The 16,666-nt window shown below is 49.0% G+C and overlaps 1 protein-coding gene across 1 annotated transcript in view; it reads right to left on the reverse strand.

Moving 5' to 3' along the window:
• Positions 1–3,684: 3,684 nt before the first annotated feature.
• ILDR2 (immunoglobulin like domain containing receptor 2) overlaps positions 3,685–16,666 on the reverse strand; it is a 63,899-nt gene continuing 50,917 nt past the window's right edge. The window contains exons 8-10 of the mRNA XM_049633863.1: positions 12,996–13,212; positions 10,944–11,625; positions 3,685–9,643 (exon numbers count right to left, since the gene is read on the reverse strand). Coding sequence (XP_049489820.1) covers positions 9,608–9,643; positions 10,944–11,625; positions 12,996–13,212 — 935 coding nt within the window. The 3' untranslated portion in view covers positions 3,685–9,607. The remainder of the gene's footprint in view (positions 9,644–10,943; positions 11,626–12,995; positions 13,213–16,666) is intronic.

Below are 16,666 nucleotides of genomic sequence, written 5' to 3' on the forward strand. Positions count from 1 at the left end.
TCAGCATCTGACTCTTGATTTCAGCTCAGGTCATGATCTCACAGTTTGTGGGATCGAGCCCCGTGTCGGGCTCCATGTTGATAGTGCAGAGCCTGCTTGGGATTCTCTCTCTCCCTCTCTCGCTGGCCCTCCCCCACCTGTTCTCTCTCTCTCTCTCTGTCTCTCAAAATAAATAAACTTAAAAAAAAAGAAAAATGTATTAATTAAAATTAAAACAGAGAAGATCAGAGCCAACTGAAAAGTAGTGAACTATATAAGATCAATCTGAAGAAATTACATAAAATACAGCACAGATAGACAAAGAGATGAAAAATACAAAAGATAGATTAAGCAATATGGAGGATAGAATGAAAAGGTCTAACAGACATTGAATTGGAATTCTCAAAAGAGGGCTTAAAGAGAAGACATATTTGACATGTTAATATTTCCATCATTAACGGAAAATCCAATCCACAGATTCAGGAAGCACAACAAATCCCAACCTGAATAAGTAAAAAAGAAATCCACACCATGTTTTGGGTGGGTTTTTTTTTAATGTTTATTTATTTATTTTGGGAAAAAGAGTTGAAGAGGGGCAGAGAGAGAACCCCAAGCAGGGTCTGCACTGTCACCCTGAAGCCCGAGGCAGGGCTCGATCCCACGACCTAAGGGATCATGACCTGAACTGAAATCAAGAGTCTGACGCTTAACTGACTGAGCCAGCCAGGCACCCCAACACCATGTTAATTAAACCAAAGAACGTTAGAGACAAAAAGAAAATCTTAAAAACAGCCAGGGAGACAAGACAGATTACTTACAAAGGAAGGATAATTAGATTGGTAACTGACTTACAAGCAACAATAGAAGCCAGAAGGGAACAGAATAATATCTTCAGCGTGCTGAGGGAAAATAACTATTAATCTAAAAATGTATCCATTCATCAGTTGATGGACATTTAGGCTCTTTCCATAATTTGGCTATTGTTGAAAGTGCTGCTATAAACACTGGGGTACAAGTGCCCCTATGCATCAGCACTCCTGTATCCCTTGGGTAAATTCCTAGCAGTGCTATTGCTGGGTCATAGGGAAGCTCTATTTTTAATTTTTGGAGGAACCTCCACACTGTTTTCCAGAGCGGCTGCACCAGTTTGCATTCCCACCAACAGCGCAAGAGGGTTCCCGTTTCTCCACATCCTCTCCAGCATCTATAGTCTCCTGATTTGTTCATTTTAGCCACTCTGACTGTCATGAGGTGGTATCTCAGTGTGGTTTTGATTTGTATTTCCCTGATGAGGAGTGATGTTGAACATCTTTTCATGTGCCTGTTGGCCATCTGGATGTCTTCTTTAGAGATGTGTCTATTCATGTCTTCTGCCCATTTCTTCACTGGATTATTTGTTTTTCGGGTGTGGAGTTTGGTGAGCTCTTTATAGATTTTGGATGCTAGCCCTTTGTCTGTCTGATATATCATTTGCAAAGATCTTTTCCCTTTCCGTTGGTTGCCTTTTAGTTTTGTTAATCGTTTCCTTTGCAGTGCAGAAGCTTTTTATTCATGAGGTCCAATAGTTCATTTTTGCTTTTAATTCCCTTGCCTTTGGAGATGTGTCAAGTAAGAAATTGCTGTAGCTGAGGTCAGAGAGCCTAAATGTCCATCAAATGATGAATGAATAAGGAAATTGTGGTTTATATACACAATGGAATACTACTTGGCAATGAGAAAGAATGAAATATGGCCTTTTGTAGCAACGTGGATGGAACTGGAGAGTGTTATGCTAAGTGAAATAAGTCATACAGAGAAAGACAGATACCATATGTTTTTACTCTTATGTGGATCCTGAGAAACTTAACAGAAGACCATGGGGGAGGGGAAGAGGAAGGGGGGAAAAAAGTTACAGAGAGGGAAGGAGGCAAACCATAAGAGACTCTTAAAAACTGAGAATAAACTGAGGGTTGATGGGGGGTGGGAGGGAGGGGAGGGTGGGGGAGGGGCATTGAAGAGGGAACCTGTTGGGATGAGCACTGGGTGTTGTATGGAAACCAATCTGACAATAAATTTCATATTAAAAAAATAAATAAAATTGTATACTCAGTGAAATTATCTCCTAAGAACGTGAAGTAAAGACTTAGATAAACAAAAACTGATAGAGTATCCTACCAATAGACCATCACTAGAGAAAACTTCCTTTAGAAAGAAGGGAGGGGCGCCTGAGTGGCTCAGTCTGTTAAGTAACTGATTCAGCTCAGGTCATGATCTCCAGGTTCCTGAGATAGAGCCCCGCATCATGGGCCCCACACTGACAGCACGGAGCCTGTCTGGGATTCCCTTTCTCTCTCTCTCTCTCTCTCTCTCTCTCTCTCAAAATAAATTAATTAATTTAAAAAAAGAAAGAAGGGAAAAGATTTCTAAAGAAGGTCTGAAATGCAGAAAGAAAAGGTGTAGAAAAAAATGTGGATGATTCTAAATATTTTATAAACCAATATTTTATTTTTCTAAACACAATATTTTATAAAGCTGGCCTATCAAGATAAATAAAACAATGGACAAAACAGCAGTAAGTCCAGAGGAGATAATCAGAGTTAAATTGTTTTGGGGTCTATCTTTAAGTTAAATCTACCTGGGAACTTTTTTTTTTTTTAATCTGTATTCACTTTTGAGAGACAGAGAGACACAACATGAGTGGGGGAGGGGCAGAGGGAGAGGGGGACACAGAATCCAAAGCAGGCTCCAGGCTCTGACATGTCAGCACAGAGCCCAATGTGGGGTTTGAACCCGCGAACCGTGAGATCATGACCTGAGCCGAAGTTGGATGCTCAATGGACTGAGCCACCCAGGCGCCCCGACATGGGAACGTTTTTAAGTTGACTACTGAGAGAATTGAGTCCAGATGCTTCAAGAAATGACAGGTTTTCCATTGAACCAGGACCCTAGAATCTGAGACTCCCTTGAGAAGGCCAATAAGAGGATTACTACACCCCTGAGGTACTGATCCCTTCTTCCGCCAACAAAGGTTTTCAGTGGCCTTCTCTTAATTATTTTTCAGATCTAGGGGCACCTGGGTGGCTCAGTTGGTTGAGCATCTGACTTCGGCTTGGCTCATGGTCTCCCGGTTCGTGAGTTCGAGCCCCGCATCAGGCTCTGTGCTGACGGCTTGGAGCCCGGAGCCTGCTTTGGAGTCTGTGTCTCCCTCTCTCTGCAACCTCCCATCTTGTGCTCTGTCCCTCTCAAAAATAAACACACATTAAAAAAATTTTTTGTTTTTTAATAAAAAAAATATTTTTCAGATCTCTGGAATTTTTCAGATCTCTTTAGAACTTAAAACCTTCTCCCACAAATAGCTTTTTTTCCCCTCCCTTCCCCAAGTGCCATTTCGTGCCCTCTTTGAAAAGGAGCCAGGTACCATCACATTGTCCAGCTGTCTTTCCTACCCCTTATCTCCTCCTGAATGTAGGCCTGTGGGGAACAGGGAGAGTGACAACAGAAGCTATGGAGCCCATGGCTTATGAAAGTCTGTGAAAACATCCTTCTGCTGCTAGGACTTGACTCCCCTGCGGTCCCGCGGCCTTCTGTTAACAGTCCTTAACCCCTCTGTTACAGTCCTTACAACAACCCGAGGCAGTCCTATGTGATCTTTTCTTTCCTGCTGAGGTCTTTTAACGTCAGATCACGATCAGACATAGGTATTAATTACGAGTTCTTGATAACAAATGTAGGTGAAACACTTTATTTAGATTAAAACATTACAACCAAAGTCACTTTGTATGTTTGACACCGAAAAAAAAAAAATCACGGGCAACAGCGATACAACAACAGTTTAGTTTTGATGCCACAGACAAGGCACAAAATAGCCGGGCACGTGACTCCCATGAAACAGATTTCGGGCCCCTCGGCCCTGTCGTTCCTTCGATTCCTCTTGCGCGGTCCCACAAGGAAAACTCTCGCGGGGTACTGTCTAATGCCTTTGTTAATAAAGTGGCTTTGCCTTTACAGCCAAGGTAAGAGCGAAGTTATTCGTGCCTCTTTTCGCTTTCCCAGAAGAGAGGGGCCGGACCACATGGGCGCGTGTCCAGCCCCAGCGAGAAACCCTGACAAAACTTCTAACTAAACAGCTGCATCGTCTCCTACCTCTAGTCCCTCTTAGTGCCACCTAAAATCCCCGAGATACAGTGACGGTGCCAGATACTTCACGCCTAAGCAGGTTGCCCCCAGGCCCCAGAATTCTGAGCCTAGATCAATTTCTAGTTTGGCTCAGAAATTCCTCTTCAGGAAGGGTTCTGAAATCTCAAGTGCCTTTTTTGTCACGTCCTTTCCCCCCACTCCCCACCCCCAACAGCACGGCTGATGAAAAAGAAACCATCGTGGAGGGAGGCTGGCTCCATGCAGAGCCACATTTGAGGGGTGACGCGGGGCAGTGAGGGGCAGCCCCAGTGGCCGGCTTCGCAGCCTTGCCCCACCGGCGGCGTGTGGGTGGGCACGGGGTCCAGGACTCTGCACCGGGTGCAAACCAGCCGGATCCCCGTCCTGCAGGTGTTGTAGGAATTGCCCGGGAAGAATCCAAGACAGAAGGCCTGGCTCTATGACTTTAAAAGCCTTTGGACTATAGGCAAATCACTTAGTTTTTCTCAACCTCGGCTTTACATTCTGTTTGATGAGGTCACGACATCCACCCTCCCTCCCTCCAAGGCAGGAGGGTGTCGTAAGGATCAAAGGATAGAATGCATGTGAAAGTGCTCTGTAAACAGTAATACGCCACAAAAATAACACAAATACTATTACTATTAACCTTCTTATCTCCCTCAGGCAATGCCAAAACTCAGGCTGCCGCTTAAAGCAGCTCAGCATTATCTCTGTTCCACTCTGGTGGCAAAAGCCCCTCACTTCAAGCTCTGTGGATCAGCTTCCCAGGTGACTAGGAGGTAGGATCCTGGCAGGAAAACACACACACACACACACACACACACACACACACAAAACTAGGCACTTTTTTTCTCTAGGACTTTAAGTACCTGAGGCCCTATTTTGGTGAATTTGGATCTCTACATCCTATAAATCAATTTCAACTCTTGCAAGATTCTAGCATCATCTAAATCTGACGTTGGAAGGGGATATAATGTAGATTTTGTTATTCTTGCCCATCCATCCGACTCTGGACCTTAAGGTGGCAGTGGGTGTTGACCACAGCCAGGCTGGCAATTTGCTTCAAAAAATGATTTGCCGTTTCCCAATGGTCTGTTTCCTTTCTATTCACGATCTAAGTTTTGCTCAGAATGACATCAAGGGAATGAGAAAATTACCTGTAATTCTTGTCAGATCTGGGATTGTCACAACAGATCACTTTTCCAGGATTAGAAACATCTAGAACAGGTTCTTGGGAGGGCTCCTGGCTTTCCTTTCTCTCTGCCTGAGACAGTTCTCCTACCCCTGGACCCTGGCGAGTCAGTTACCACCGTGGCAGCCAGATTGCTGGGTGCTTCACCACTGCCAGCCCCAAGGGAGTAGAAGGGACACACACACACACACACACACACCCCCACCAAGATGTTTAAACAAAAATTTCAAAGCCCAAGGAGGCCTCGAGACTGGGGTGCACCTTAGTTACGATCTAGTGCAGCATTTTCCAAACGCATCTGATCACAGGACTCTTCTGAAACGTACGTTAAAAGAACAAGTCCTCGCTGCAGACCCACCCAATAAATCTCCAAGACAGGGCCCAACACTACATGTTTAACAGCAATCAAGTAATTTGTATGGTTAGGCAATTTGGGGAAACACTGACCCAGCAGCAACGGCTTGGAGTCTAAAGGCTAAATCAGATTTGTGATTTCACTAATGGCAGTGACGGTTCGTTTCTCCGGCCACAAAGAAAAGGGGGGGCTGGATTACAGCAGTGTCTGTGACTTCAGCCTCCCGAAAAGGCTGCCTGACGTCTAATCAGATTGCCTACGTGAAGTCTTTCAGACTATTTAGAACTATTTACCGGCGTGGCTGTTTTCAGCACGGAGCGCCTCGGGCTCCAGTGGCAGCCTCTTCCCACCCCCACTCTGCACAGTCCTGTGCCAGGGGCAGAGGGACGGTCTCGGGAAGGGAGAGGAGAGGCCCATTATCTCTGCCAGACTTGCTCCGTGCGGGTGACGGGTGACGGGTGACGGTGGCCAGCAACACTCACGGCTGCGGAATGGAGCCCCTGGATAAGTAGACGCAGAGCTCCCCCGGGAGCACGCCTGGGCGGGACAGCTGACATGTACCACCGGGGCCACCAAAGTGTCCCGGGCTTCCTGGTGAGTCTACGCAGGACCTAAAGAAGCAGTCCTGGGGGATACCTCCTGCCACCTGCATCCACGCCCCCTTATCCAACACAGCCCTGACTCAGCTGTGACTCACAGGCAAACACAGCAGCTCCTCCATCAACCCACTGGGCCCTGGGCCTTGTACTCCCCCCTCCCCCATCCGAATTCACCTCTTGCAGTCAGACTTTTTTAACACTGGCTTTTCAGGACACTGAGCATATCTTTAAATACAATGGATGGACACACACACACACACACACACAACATTTAAATATCAAAATATACCCATTTAAATTTAAAAACTTTAATTCTCTGGGTTTGTTATAATTTATCCATAGCAATATTTCACATTATATGCATAAAATCTCCTAATTCTTTCTTGGGCATGTCTTATTTCGCCTGTTCAATTGCAGGGTCCCAGTGGACAGAGACCATGTCTTCCACAAGACTTATTTTGTACCCAATGGAACCTAGGAAGGAAGCTAATACGCGTTAAGTCCGTCCTACGTGGGAAACACTATTCAGGGAAGAAACAAAAGGACCCACTGAGAAAAGCCGGGGTGCCGAGGATGGCCAGCTTTACTTTCACTTGTGCAGTCAACCCAGTCTGCGTCCCCATACCCAGAAACAGGTGTTCTCTCCTGGCCGAAGGCCTGGAAATTTCAGTGATTTATGCAGCCCTACAGGGGACAACCTGGTCCTATCTCCCCAGGTTATTTCAGTAGCCTGTCATCTTTGTGTTTTTTATTGTGTTGTCTGTCTGTAGTTTTGTCTTTGGAACTGCAGGTTTCCAATTTTAATAATGCTTTTCCACGACTCCCCTAACCTTCACCAAAATCATACATGCCCTCGGCTAACAAAAGCAATATGTTTGGTCTCTGCAGCTGGTGCTATGGGGCTCTTTGGTGGAGAGAAGCCTGACACAGTGCTCAGTATAAAGAGATAATAGCTACTACAGCTACCCAATATTCTCTAGAATTGCCTGAGCAAGTTGAAATCCAAAGCTGGTGACTAAGAAATGATGATGTTTAATCATCTTCTCTGTCTGAACTGGGGCCAAAACAAACAGACTAGACCTAGGCTCTTAGAGGCCAGGGACACACCAGCAAGTCTAAAACTCAGCACCAGGGTTATGGCTTGTGTCCCCCACCCTTGGAAGTGCCAGCGCTGGGCTGAACCGTCCCTGGTTCCTCTCAGACAGGCCGAAGCCACTGCAGAGTCGCTTGGTGGGCCAGTTCTCCTCCAAGCAGTGATATCAACTCATCCTCTGACCCTCACCACCAGCCACTTCTTTATTTCACTGCACACGCAGGACTGTTTTGGACACGTCACGAAGTAAATGGATACCAGTGGAATGGTACTCTGAGAATAGGGCCCAGCTCCAATCAGGTGGCTCTGGAGAAGACCAAGGAGTTGCTGAAGAAGAAACCTTCGTAGGTTGCCCGGGGATTCAAAGATAAAAAAAAGTTACCACTGCTGGGAGGCCAGGCATCATTGTCCTCCGGGGATTTGACCCAACCGTGTGTCCCACCACAATGGTGTGGGGTGTGGGGTGAAAAGCTTTGACAAACGTTTGCCAAAGAAAGTGGAGACTGTGAGACACCTAGGTGAGATGGAGTCAGGGATGAAGAACATCCAGACAAGAAGAAATAGCTTTTCCTCGAAGAGAAAGGAACACGTAACAGGTGCACCAACTTCTCAGCCTTGAGCAGGAATCAGCAACTTGGGCTGGGCTCAGCGAGGCAGTTCTTCTGTTGGTCGAGGCTGGCTCACGCCGGTGTTTGCGATCAGCTGAGACTTGATGGGCTGTCAGGGTGGCAGGGGGACCGGGCCTTTTTTTCTCATCATGCAGCAGGACAGCCCAGGCTTGTGCACCTAGTGGCAACTGCAGGGTTTCCAAGAGCAGCAGGAGAAAACAGGCCCCATGCACAAAAATTTTTCCAAGTCTCTGCTTGTGTTACATATGTTTTGGGCCACCGGCCAAATCAAATCACATGGCCAATCCCAGATGTAAGGGGTAGAGAAACAGGCCGCACCTCTTGATGAGAAGGGAAGAATTTATGGCCAGGTTTTTTTGCAATCTACACAAATTACAACATCCAGAGATATCTAGCTTTGGGATTTAGGCAAAATCTGTCATTTAGCCAAGGGTGGGAATAGGAAGCGTTGCTTCCTGAGAGAGCCAGATCACTTGTTTCCCAAAGCATCTAGAGCAGCAATCTGATGAGGCGAAGAGTTGCACACTCCACCATCTCCAGTGTCCTGGAAGGGCAGGGCTGGGATGGCAGAAACAACTCACGGGAAATGAAGTACAAAACCAGAGAAGATCAAGTGGAATCTGTGGGGGAAATGGCCCACATTCAAAACATAATGAGATCGTATATTCTTTTCCTCTTAAATTCTTTTTCATTCTTCTCTACTTACTGCTTTGTCCTTTTTCTTCCCCTTCCCCTTCTCTTCCATGTGTGTATTTTAAGCGTTTATCAAAAGGCACCTGATGACAAGTTAATCAGGGTGCAGAGGGAGGTGGGGCTCTGTGGGTGGCACCGCCATGTGAAAAGTCCCAGAGAAGGAGGGTGAGGAGAGCCCTTAATGTCCGAGACTCAGATGTCACTGTGCACAGCAGAAGGAGAAAAAGCAGTTTATGTTCTCAGAGTGGAGAAAGAAATACCACTTGCACAGCTCTTCAAAAACGTATACTCTTTTGTTTTGTTGCAGCCACTCAAGGCATGTCATTCGGAACGGCAAGTTGAAGTCATTTCTGTGATCGTCCAGCAGGTCACTGTCACTGAGCTCACCAAAGGCCCTCTGATTTTAGCGTAACAATAGTCACTGACTAGTGACTAGGAGATGGGGGTAAAAGGTATACTTTGCCTAAAGCTATCTTCTGTTGTCAGTATCAGGCCTTCTTCTAATGGTAGTAATAAGTTCTTCTGTCTCTAAGCACAGCACAGGAAGTATAAAAGAGCACACCATAGGCGGAGGCATTTTCCAGGGATCGGCGGTCCAGAGCTAACTCCCTTTAAGAATTGGAAAAGGAATCCCGGTTTGGCTAAGGAAAAACATCAGGCAGGATGAACTCAGTGGATGAGACACTCCGTGCGTGGAATGTTCTCACAACGTAGTCATCTTGTTTCTCACACCAGTTAGATGTACGCTGAAGTCTGGAATCAGCCCCCCCCCCCCCCACCCGCCCCCCCCCCCCCCTTGCCAAAGCAAAGGTCAAATCTTCCAAGGTGGTGCCCAGAGAAGGTCCCGGGCCTGCTGGCTCTTGGATTTGTGTCTTGTCTCCATAGTCCGCTTCTGATTTCTAGTCACCCAGAGAGACGGCTTGAAAACAAACATCAGACCACAAGGGACATCCTGGTTGGAAAGTCACTCTGGAAAAGAGCAGAAAGAGCCCAATGTTAAGCCACACGATGGTTAAAGAACCCCAACCCAACACAGCGGATGGTCCCCTGGGCAGAGGCTACAACCCAACTGTTCAGAGCCCGGCGCACCCTGACTCTTAGGGCATTTCATTAGGCTTATGGCTATAGTTCCTAAGCCTCAGTTGGTGCTGAAGCCAACACGCATCCGACGGAACTTAGTTCCGTGGCCGCACAATGACTTCCCAGCCCTTTAGGGCTAAGTTTACAGCTCCATAACCGCTAGTGCGGACGGCGCACCGTAAACCTGACATAACCTTAAAGTTCATTCCCTGCTCACGGTACCTCACAGGTCATCTCATTTTACTCTTTAAAGAACAACAAAAGATGCTTAATTGTTTTGGAGGGGCTACGAGTCATGCCAGAACTTTTTCCCATTCATATTCTCTCCCCATACTGCACACTAAAGGAAAGCTCCACCTTGAGTTATGAAAAACAAAATGGTGGAAGAAGCAGGGTAACTGAGGGGGGAGGGTAAGCCCTTGGGCCGGCAGAGTGGTCTTCAGAGCACAGGGGGCAGAGGCATTCTGACAACCAAGAGTGGGCATTTGGGACTGTCCCCTGGCGATACTCTGACCTCCAGAGCTCACATCTGGGGGCGGAGGGGCGGACCGGGCTGCCCTTGGCATTTAGAGAGAGAACAATACACTCTATGTAAGGCCAATTACAAAAGAGACAATTAACCGGGCAGGGACCGAAAGGCTTCCTTCACATACACAGAGCACAATTTATAGTTTACATTCAACAAAATGTCAAGGAGGAAAGTGAGCTGTCCTTCAAACACAGCAGTAGCTACTAACCTTCTCTGGGCTGTGAACGCATCCGGAAGTTTATGCAACCCTCCCCGCAAGAGGTGGGAGATGGGGGGGGGGGTGGGAACGCATCTACACGCATGCATCGCACATTCTGCACACAGATCTCAGAACCCCCCCCCCCCCCCACGTCTGTGGTGGTAACGATTCTCGAATCCCTGACGCCACACGCTTCTGAAAGCTGCTCTTAAGGATCTGAGACGCTCCATCTGCACCCCCGCAATTTCTGCTTTTGGCAACTCTCCAGGGCCCCCTGCTTACTGCCTTCACCTGGTCCGGGGCAGAGCGAGGTGGGCAAAACCCGGCCTGGCATCCGCGTTCCCAAAGCCGGCGGCCGGGCCCCCGGCACCTGGCCCTCCTCCCCGAGCCTCCCCCCTGCCCTGCCCTCCCCCGCCCCCACCGACGGCTCCCCGCCCGAGGAGCGCCAGGCTCGGCCTCACAGTTTTCTTGGTGGGCTCCTTCTTCCGCTTCTTCTCCGAGTTGCCGTGGTAGGGCAGGTCGCGGCCGCGGTAGGACGGGCCTCGGCTCAGCTCGCGCTCGCTGTAGGGCGGCAGCGCGTCGTCGTCGTCGTCGTCGGCCGAGTCGTCGTCGTCGCCCTGCGGCGAGGCCGCCTTGTAGGTGCCGGGCGGCGACCAGGCGTAGTAGGAGGCGCTGCGACGGCCGAGCTGCGCGCTCAGCCGGGACGGCGTCTCGAGGCTGCCGCCGCGGCTGGCGCCCTCGGGCCGCGCCTGGCGCTCCAGGCCGCCGGCGCGGGGCGCGTGCTCGTACTTGGGCGCGGTGCCCGGCGTCCGGCTCACCAGGCGCGGCAGGGGCGCGTCGTCGGGCCGCCGGCGCGGGGTGCCGGGGGCCCAGGCGCGGCCCGCGTCGCCCAGGGGCTCCCGGCTGCGGCTCCGCGGGCCGTAGTACTCCTCGGGCGAGTCGTCCTGGTAGAAGCCCCCGAGGGCGTGCGTCTCCGAGCGCTCGAAGCGGCCGCCGCCCCGCGCCTCGTGGCTGTCGCCGTCGGCCCGGCGGGAGCGCGCGCCGTACGAGTCGGCGAAGGCGGCCAGCTCGTCCATGGAGACGGCCGGCACCCCGGCGGCGAAGTTCTTCCGGGACAGCATCTCGGACTTGGAGCGCTGCTGGCTGAGGGCAGAGGGCAGAGGAGACGACGGTCAGCCGGCCCTGGCGCCCTAAACCGGGGTCTGCGCGTCGGCCGGGGGCCCCGGGGGCCCGGCGGGGGGGGGGGGGGGGTCTGAGTGGGAAGCGAGAGCGCCACGTGCTCTGGCCGGCTGAGCGGCCTTGGACACCTCTGACACCCCGGACTCTCAAAGTAGAGCGAGGGCGGCCGTGGCTAGCTCCTGCATTCGTGCCAAGGATCAAGACGGAGTTGTAGGTAAAAATACTTGGTGATATATATATGGTGTTGAAACACACAGCGGGGCCTTCCGATCATTATGTGACTTCTGGTTGACAGCCACATGTCTCCTCACACCCTCAAAGCCAGCGTGGGTTGGGGTGGCTTGGGATGCACACAGTCGTAGCCCAAGAATGCCCTGTAATATTTGGTGACATACAAAGAGCCCATTTCCTGCCTCAGAGCCCAGGGTCAATTTATCTCTGCAAGTTACCTGCAGTTGGTCAGTCTGAGAGAAAGACAACGTCTAGTGTCCTTCAAGATAAAGGACAGGGGAATGGTGTTGGTCCTATTCAGTGGGAAGCGGCCAAACAAAACAGGGTGCACGTCTTGGCCTCCCATATTCGTTGGCCAGGTGACTCTACCAAGCTCCTCAACATCTGCAAATTTCAGCCCCCCTCCCGCCCCAACTTAAAATGGGGACATTAACAGTACCTGCCTTTTAGAGTTATGAGAACCAAATACAACGGCATATATAACGTGTCCGGCATCTTACCTTTCACGTAACAATGATCAAATGATGGGGGTGATGGGTGGGAATTTTTAGAGGTTATAGGATAAAATATTATGAGAAGGGCAGGGAAATGTTAATAAGGTTAATCAGGAAACGTAGTTAATAAGGTGCATTAAGGTTCAGTACGGTGCCCATTTCAAAGGGCCTTGAATGATTACTTCTACACATGGTGTCGTAAGTGTTCCCTTGCTTAATAAATGTGAGGGGGTGGGGCGCGCCTGAGTGGTTCAGCCACTTAAGCGACCGACTTCAGCTTCAGCTTCACAATCTCGCGGTTTGTGAGTTCCAGACCCGCGTCCGGCTTGGCGCTGACAGCTCAGAGCCTGGAGCCCGTTTCGCATTCTGTGTCTCCCTCTCTCTCTGCCCCTCCCCTGCTCACGGTCTGTCTCTCTTTCTTTCAAAAATGAATAAAGATTTTTTAAAAATTTATAAAAAACTTAATGTGAGAAGGGGATGTTCAATAGCCCAGAGAGATGTGGCAGGACAGCCTAGAAGGGGAGACAGAGATGCTGTCAGAAAGTAACAGCCTCCGAGCTCCGGCCACCAGCACCTGGCACCAAAGCTGCCTGCTGCAGCCACCTTCACCTGTGCCTGAAGCTCTCCCGATCCTCTTTGTTATACTCCATGGCTGAGGGTCCCCGGCTTGCCCCGCTGCTGCCTCCCATGACACCTGACCAGTAGTCAGGATTGCTCTCCAAATCCCCCGACACAGGGAACTGCTTGCTTCTCATCTGGTGGTACGCCTGGCGGAAATTACTGTCCTCCTCATGCAGGGAGCTGAGTTCCGAGATGGCGTTGTTATCTGCAGGGACAAAACCAGACGTGACGGAGCTTTCTACATATTAGGGTGGGAACTCTGTGAAGGGCTGAGACCGAGGCTCTGGGGAAACTCCCTCCCCAAGGCCTCAATCCTGTCCAGGGTTGGTTATAGACCTGAACTAATGGGATTTGTGTTCCGAGCTCAGCCGGGAACTGGCTCCACCCAAAAGCCCACTCGCTTATCAGGAGGAAGGCTTCCCGCATTCTCTGTTGGTGGAATGGGAAAACAGTTGTTACTGCCCCACCTAAGGCAGGCTTCCCAGAACTTGGGCTCTTTTGCAGCTGGTTTCCTCCTAGTGCATCATCATCCTTGTTCCAGTGTTTTTCTCCATGTATAGTTGGGTGAAAGCCATGACGATCCCAGGCATGTTGAGCCAAAAGGGGCAAAAAGAGAAGTCATAGTTCACAAGATCTTCCCTACAGTTGCCTGAGTTCCAAGACGGGCCTTCAGAGCCGGGACAGCCCCATGCTTCAGAGGAACCCCATTCCAGCCTCCTGCAGCCGTGCCCCTCACCACAGAGCACAGTCCACAGGATCAAGGGGACTGCATACCTCGTATCCATTCTTTCCCTTTCTGGATACTCATCCAGGAACCTGGAATATCCTTCCCAGTTGGCACCACGTCCATCTCCAGGGCCTACAAAGACTTCTTTGCCTCCCTAAAGAGGATTCCAGGAGTGTGCAGCCACGGGTGGCTAGGACAGTTGTGTAGAGGTGTGGGAAGGAAAGGGGGATTGGGCTGCACTATGGTCTATGGGCTTCCACTTGTACTCTTCCTACAAAATTCTAAGGAGGGGATGGCCACAGTTTGCTCATTCCCTAAAGGGCCCTAAGTAGCATTTTGCATAAGCACTTGTGAGTAAGACCAGAATCGCAGTCTGGAAAGGAAAAAAAAAACAACAAAAAAAACCCCAACTATTTATTTATAGAACTTCGAAATGGATTGAATATCATTTTACTTAAAAAAACACATCTAGCGAATCTATTTCTAATGTAACTGGATCCATTTGTTTTCTACAATCCTTTGGTTAGAACTTCAAAATATTATCAAAATCAACATTTACAAGGTGTAAGGCCTGGCTGTTGAGCAAAAGGTAAGCCAAGATAGGATGTGGGCAGCACAAACATGCGTCTCAGGTTCCCCTCTACTTCTCCTCCCTACCCCCAACAGTCCTTGGAGGAGCAGAGAATTTTGCTGAGTCCCACCCATAGAGGAAAGGAAGGGCCTCCCCACCACTGCATAAACAGTGTCCTTGTCCTGTTCTACCAGATCTGGGCTTACTGGAAATGTCATTCATTTTGGTCATGCAATCAGTTGGTTTTGGATTATAATCTAATTGTTAAACCTTTTCCTCTTTCTGAGGAGAATGGACTAGTTAGTGCCCATTTTAAAGAAGAATAACTCAGATACTACTGATTAAACAGTCTAGAACCTTCCTTTTCTCATGATCTCAGTGAATTCGAATCTCCTGGGAACAGCACAGAAGAGAACTATAAGGGGAGCCTGGGTGGCTCAGTCGGTAAATCGTCCGACTTCGGCTCAGGTCATGATCTTGCAGTTTGGCACTTTGTGAGTTCGAGCCCCGCGTTGGGCTTTGTGCTAACAGCTCAAAGCCTGGATGGAGCCTGCTTCGGATTCTGTGTCTCCCCCTCTCTCTGCCCCTCCCATGCTCATGCTTGGTCTCTGTCTCTCGATAATAAATAAACATTAAAAAATTTTTTTAAAAAAAGAAGAGAACTATAAAATGCATCAAGTGAAACTGCTGAACGATCACATTGTTGGCTCAGAACTTTCCTTAAACTTCAGGGAATAATGGACTTTTCCCACTTCTCCACACAGTGAGGGCTAGCTCCGTTTCACCATTCATACTGGTGGACTATCTAGGATGTCTGCGGCTCTAACATTTCTGCCGCATCGAGCATACACATCAACGTCCCTGCTTCACGAACACCTAATAATGTAACTCTAGGCCAGGAAAGACAGACTTTGTCTGTAAAGGGCCAGATAGCAAATATTTTAGGTTTTGCAAGCCGTGTTGTCACAACTCTTCACCCTGCCATTGTAGCGCGAAAGCGGCCACAGTCAATATATACGTGAACCGGCATGGCTCTGTTCCAATACAAACTTTTTACAAAAACAGGAGGTGGAACATATTTGCCCTGGTAGCTGTTGTCTACAGATCACTGCACTAGGATCCTGGACAAAAAACATCCCAAGAGCAACCCCCTACTTACAAGGGGCAAGAGGAAGAAGGATCTTCCTGGCTAGCATATTCATGAACTTGAAATCCCCAGTTCTTACAGAATCTTGCCCCAACCTGAAACCAGGAGATCCGTTTTACAAGGAGATCTTCAAGACCGTCCCACGTCCAAGATCCACCCCAGGGTTTACTCTGCTCTTCAGGAACAGAACGTCTCAAAGTCAAGTGAACTATATTCCTACTTTATCTCTGTGCAATTATTGTAATGTCAACCCGCAGGTTCCAGGAAATCCTGGTTCCAGTTCTAGCACTTTTCCTCTCTGCCTCCCTTTTCTTCTCTGTAAAAGGAAGGAGATGGGAGTGCCTGGGTGGCCCAGTCGGTTAAGCGTCCGACTTCGGCTCAAGTCATGATCTCGTGGCTCATGAGTTCAAGCCCCGCATCGGGCTCTGTGCTCTGACAGCTTGGAGCCTGAGCCTACTTCATATGCTGTGTCTCCCTCTCTCTCCCTGCCCTCCCCCACTCATGCTCTGTCTCTCAAAAATGAATAAATGTTTAAAAATTTTTTTTTATTTTTTTTTATTTGAAAAAAAAATATTTTATTTTTTTTTTATTTGAAAAAAAATTTTTTTAAACGTTTATTTATTTTTGAGACAGAGAGAGACAGAGCATGAACGGGGGAGGGTCAGAGAGAGGGAGACACAGAATCTGAAACAGGCTCCAGGCTCTGAGCTGTCAGCACAGAGCCCGACGCAGGGCTCGAACTCACAGACTGCGAAATCATGACCTGAGCCGAAGTCGGCCGCTTAACCGACTGAGCCACCCAGGCGCCCCCAAAATTTTTTTTTTTAATGAGGGAGGTGGATTCAACAACCTCAGTCTCTTCAGCTCTAACATACTAAAGTCCTAGGAGGTAAAAGGCTGTGATCTCTAAACAGATACAGCCGCTGCAGCCACGGAGCCATCCAGTTTGCTCAAAAATTTCTTGGGTAAAGAGCACAGGACTGGGAATCAGAAGAGCTGGGTTCTCGTCCTGGTCCAGTCACTTCAACCCTCTGGGCTTCTGTTTCCTCATCTGTACACTGCAAAGATTGACCTCAGCCATCTTTAAGATGCTAAGATTCCATGGATGCTAAGATTCCATGACATTAATGATCTGTCAGTCCCCCAAGACCCTCCGGGTAGGCAGGAGACATCACCTAAACCGGCACCCATCGTTTTAGTTTTAGCCTCAGGTT

This window comes from Panthera uncia, chromosome F1, assembly GCF_023721935.1.
Source record: "Panthera uncia isolate 11264 chromosome F1, Puncia_PCG_1.0, whole genome shotgun sequence".
Taxonomy (NCBI): domain Eukaryota; kingdom Metazoa; phylum Chordata; class Mammalia; order Carnivora; family Felidae; genus Panthera; species Panthera uncia.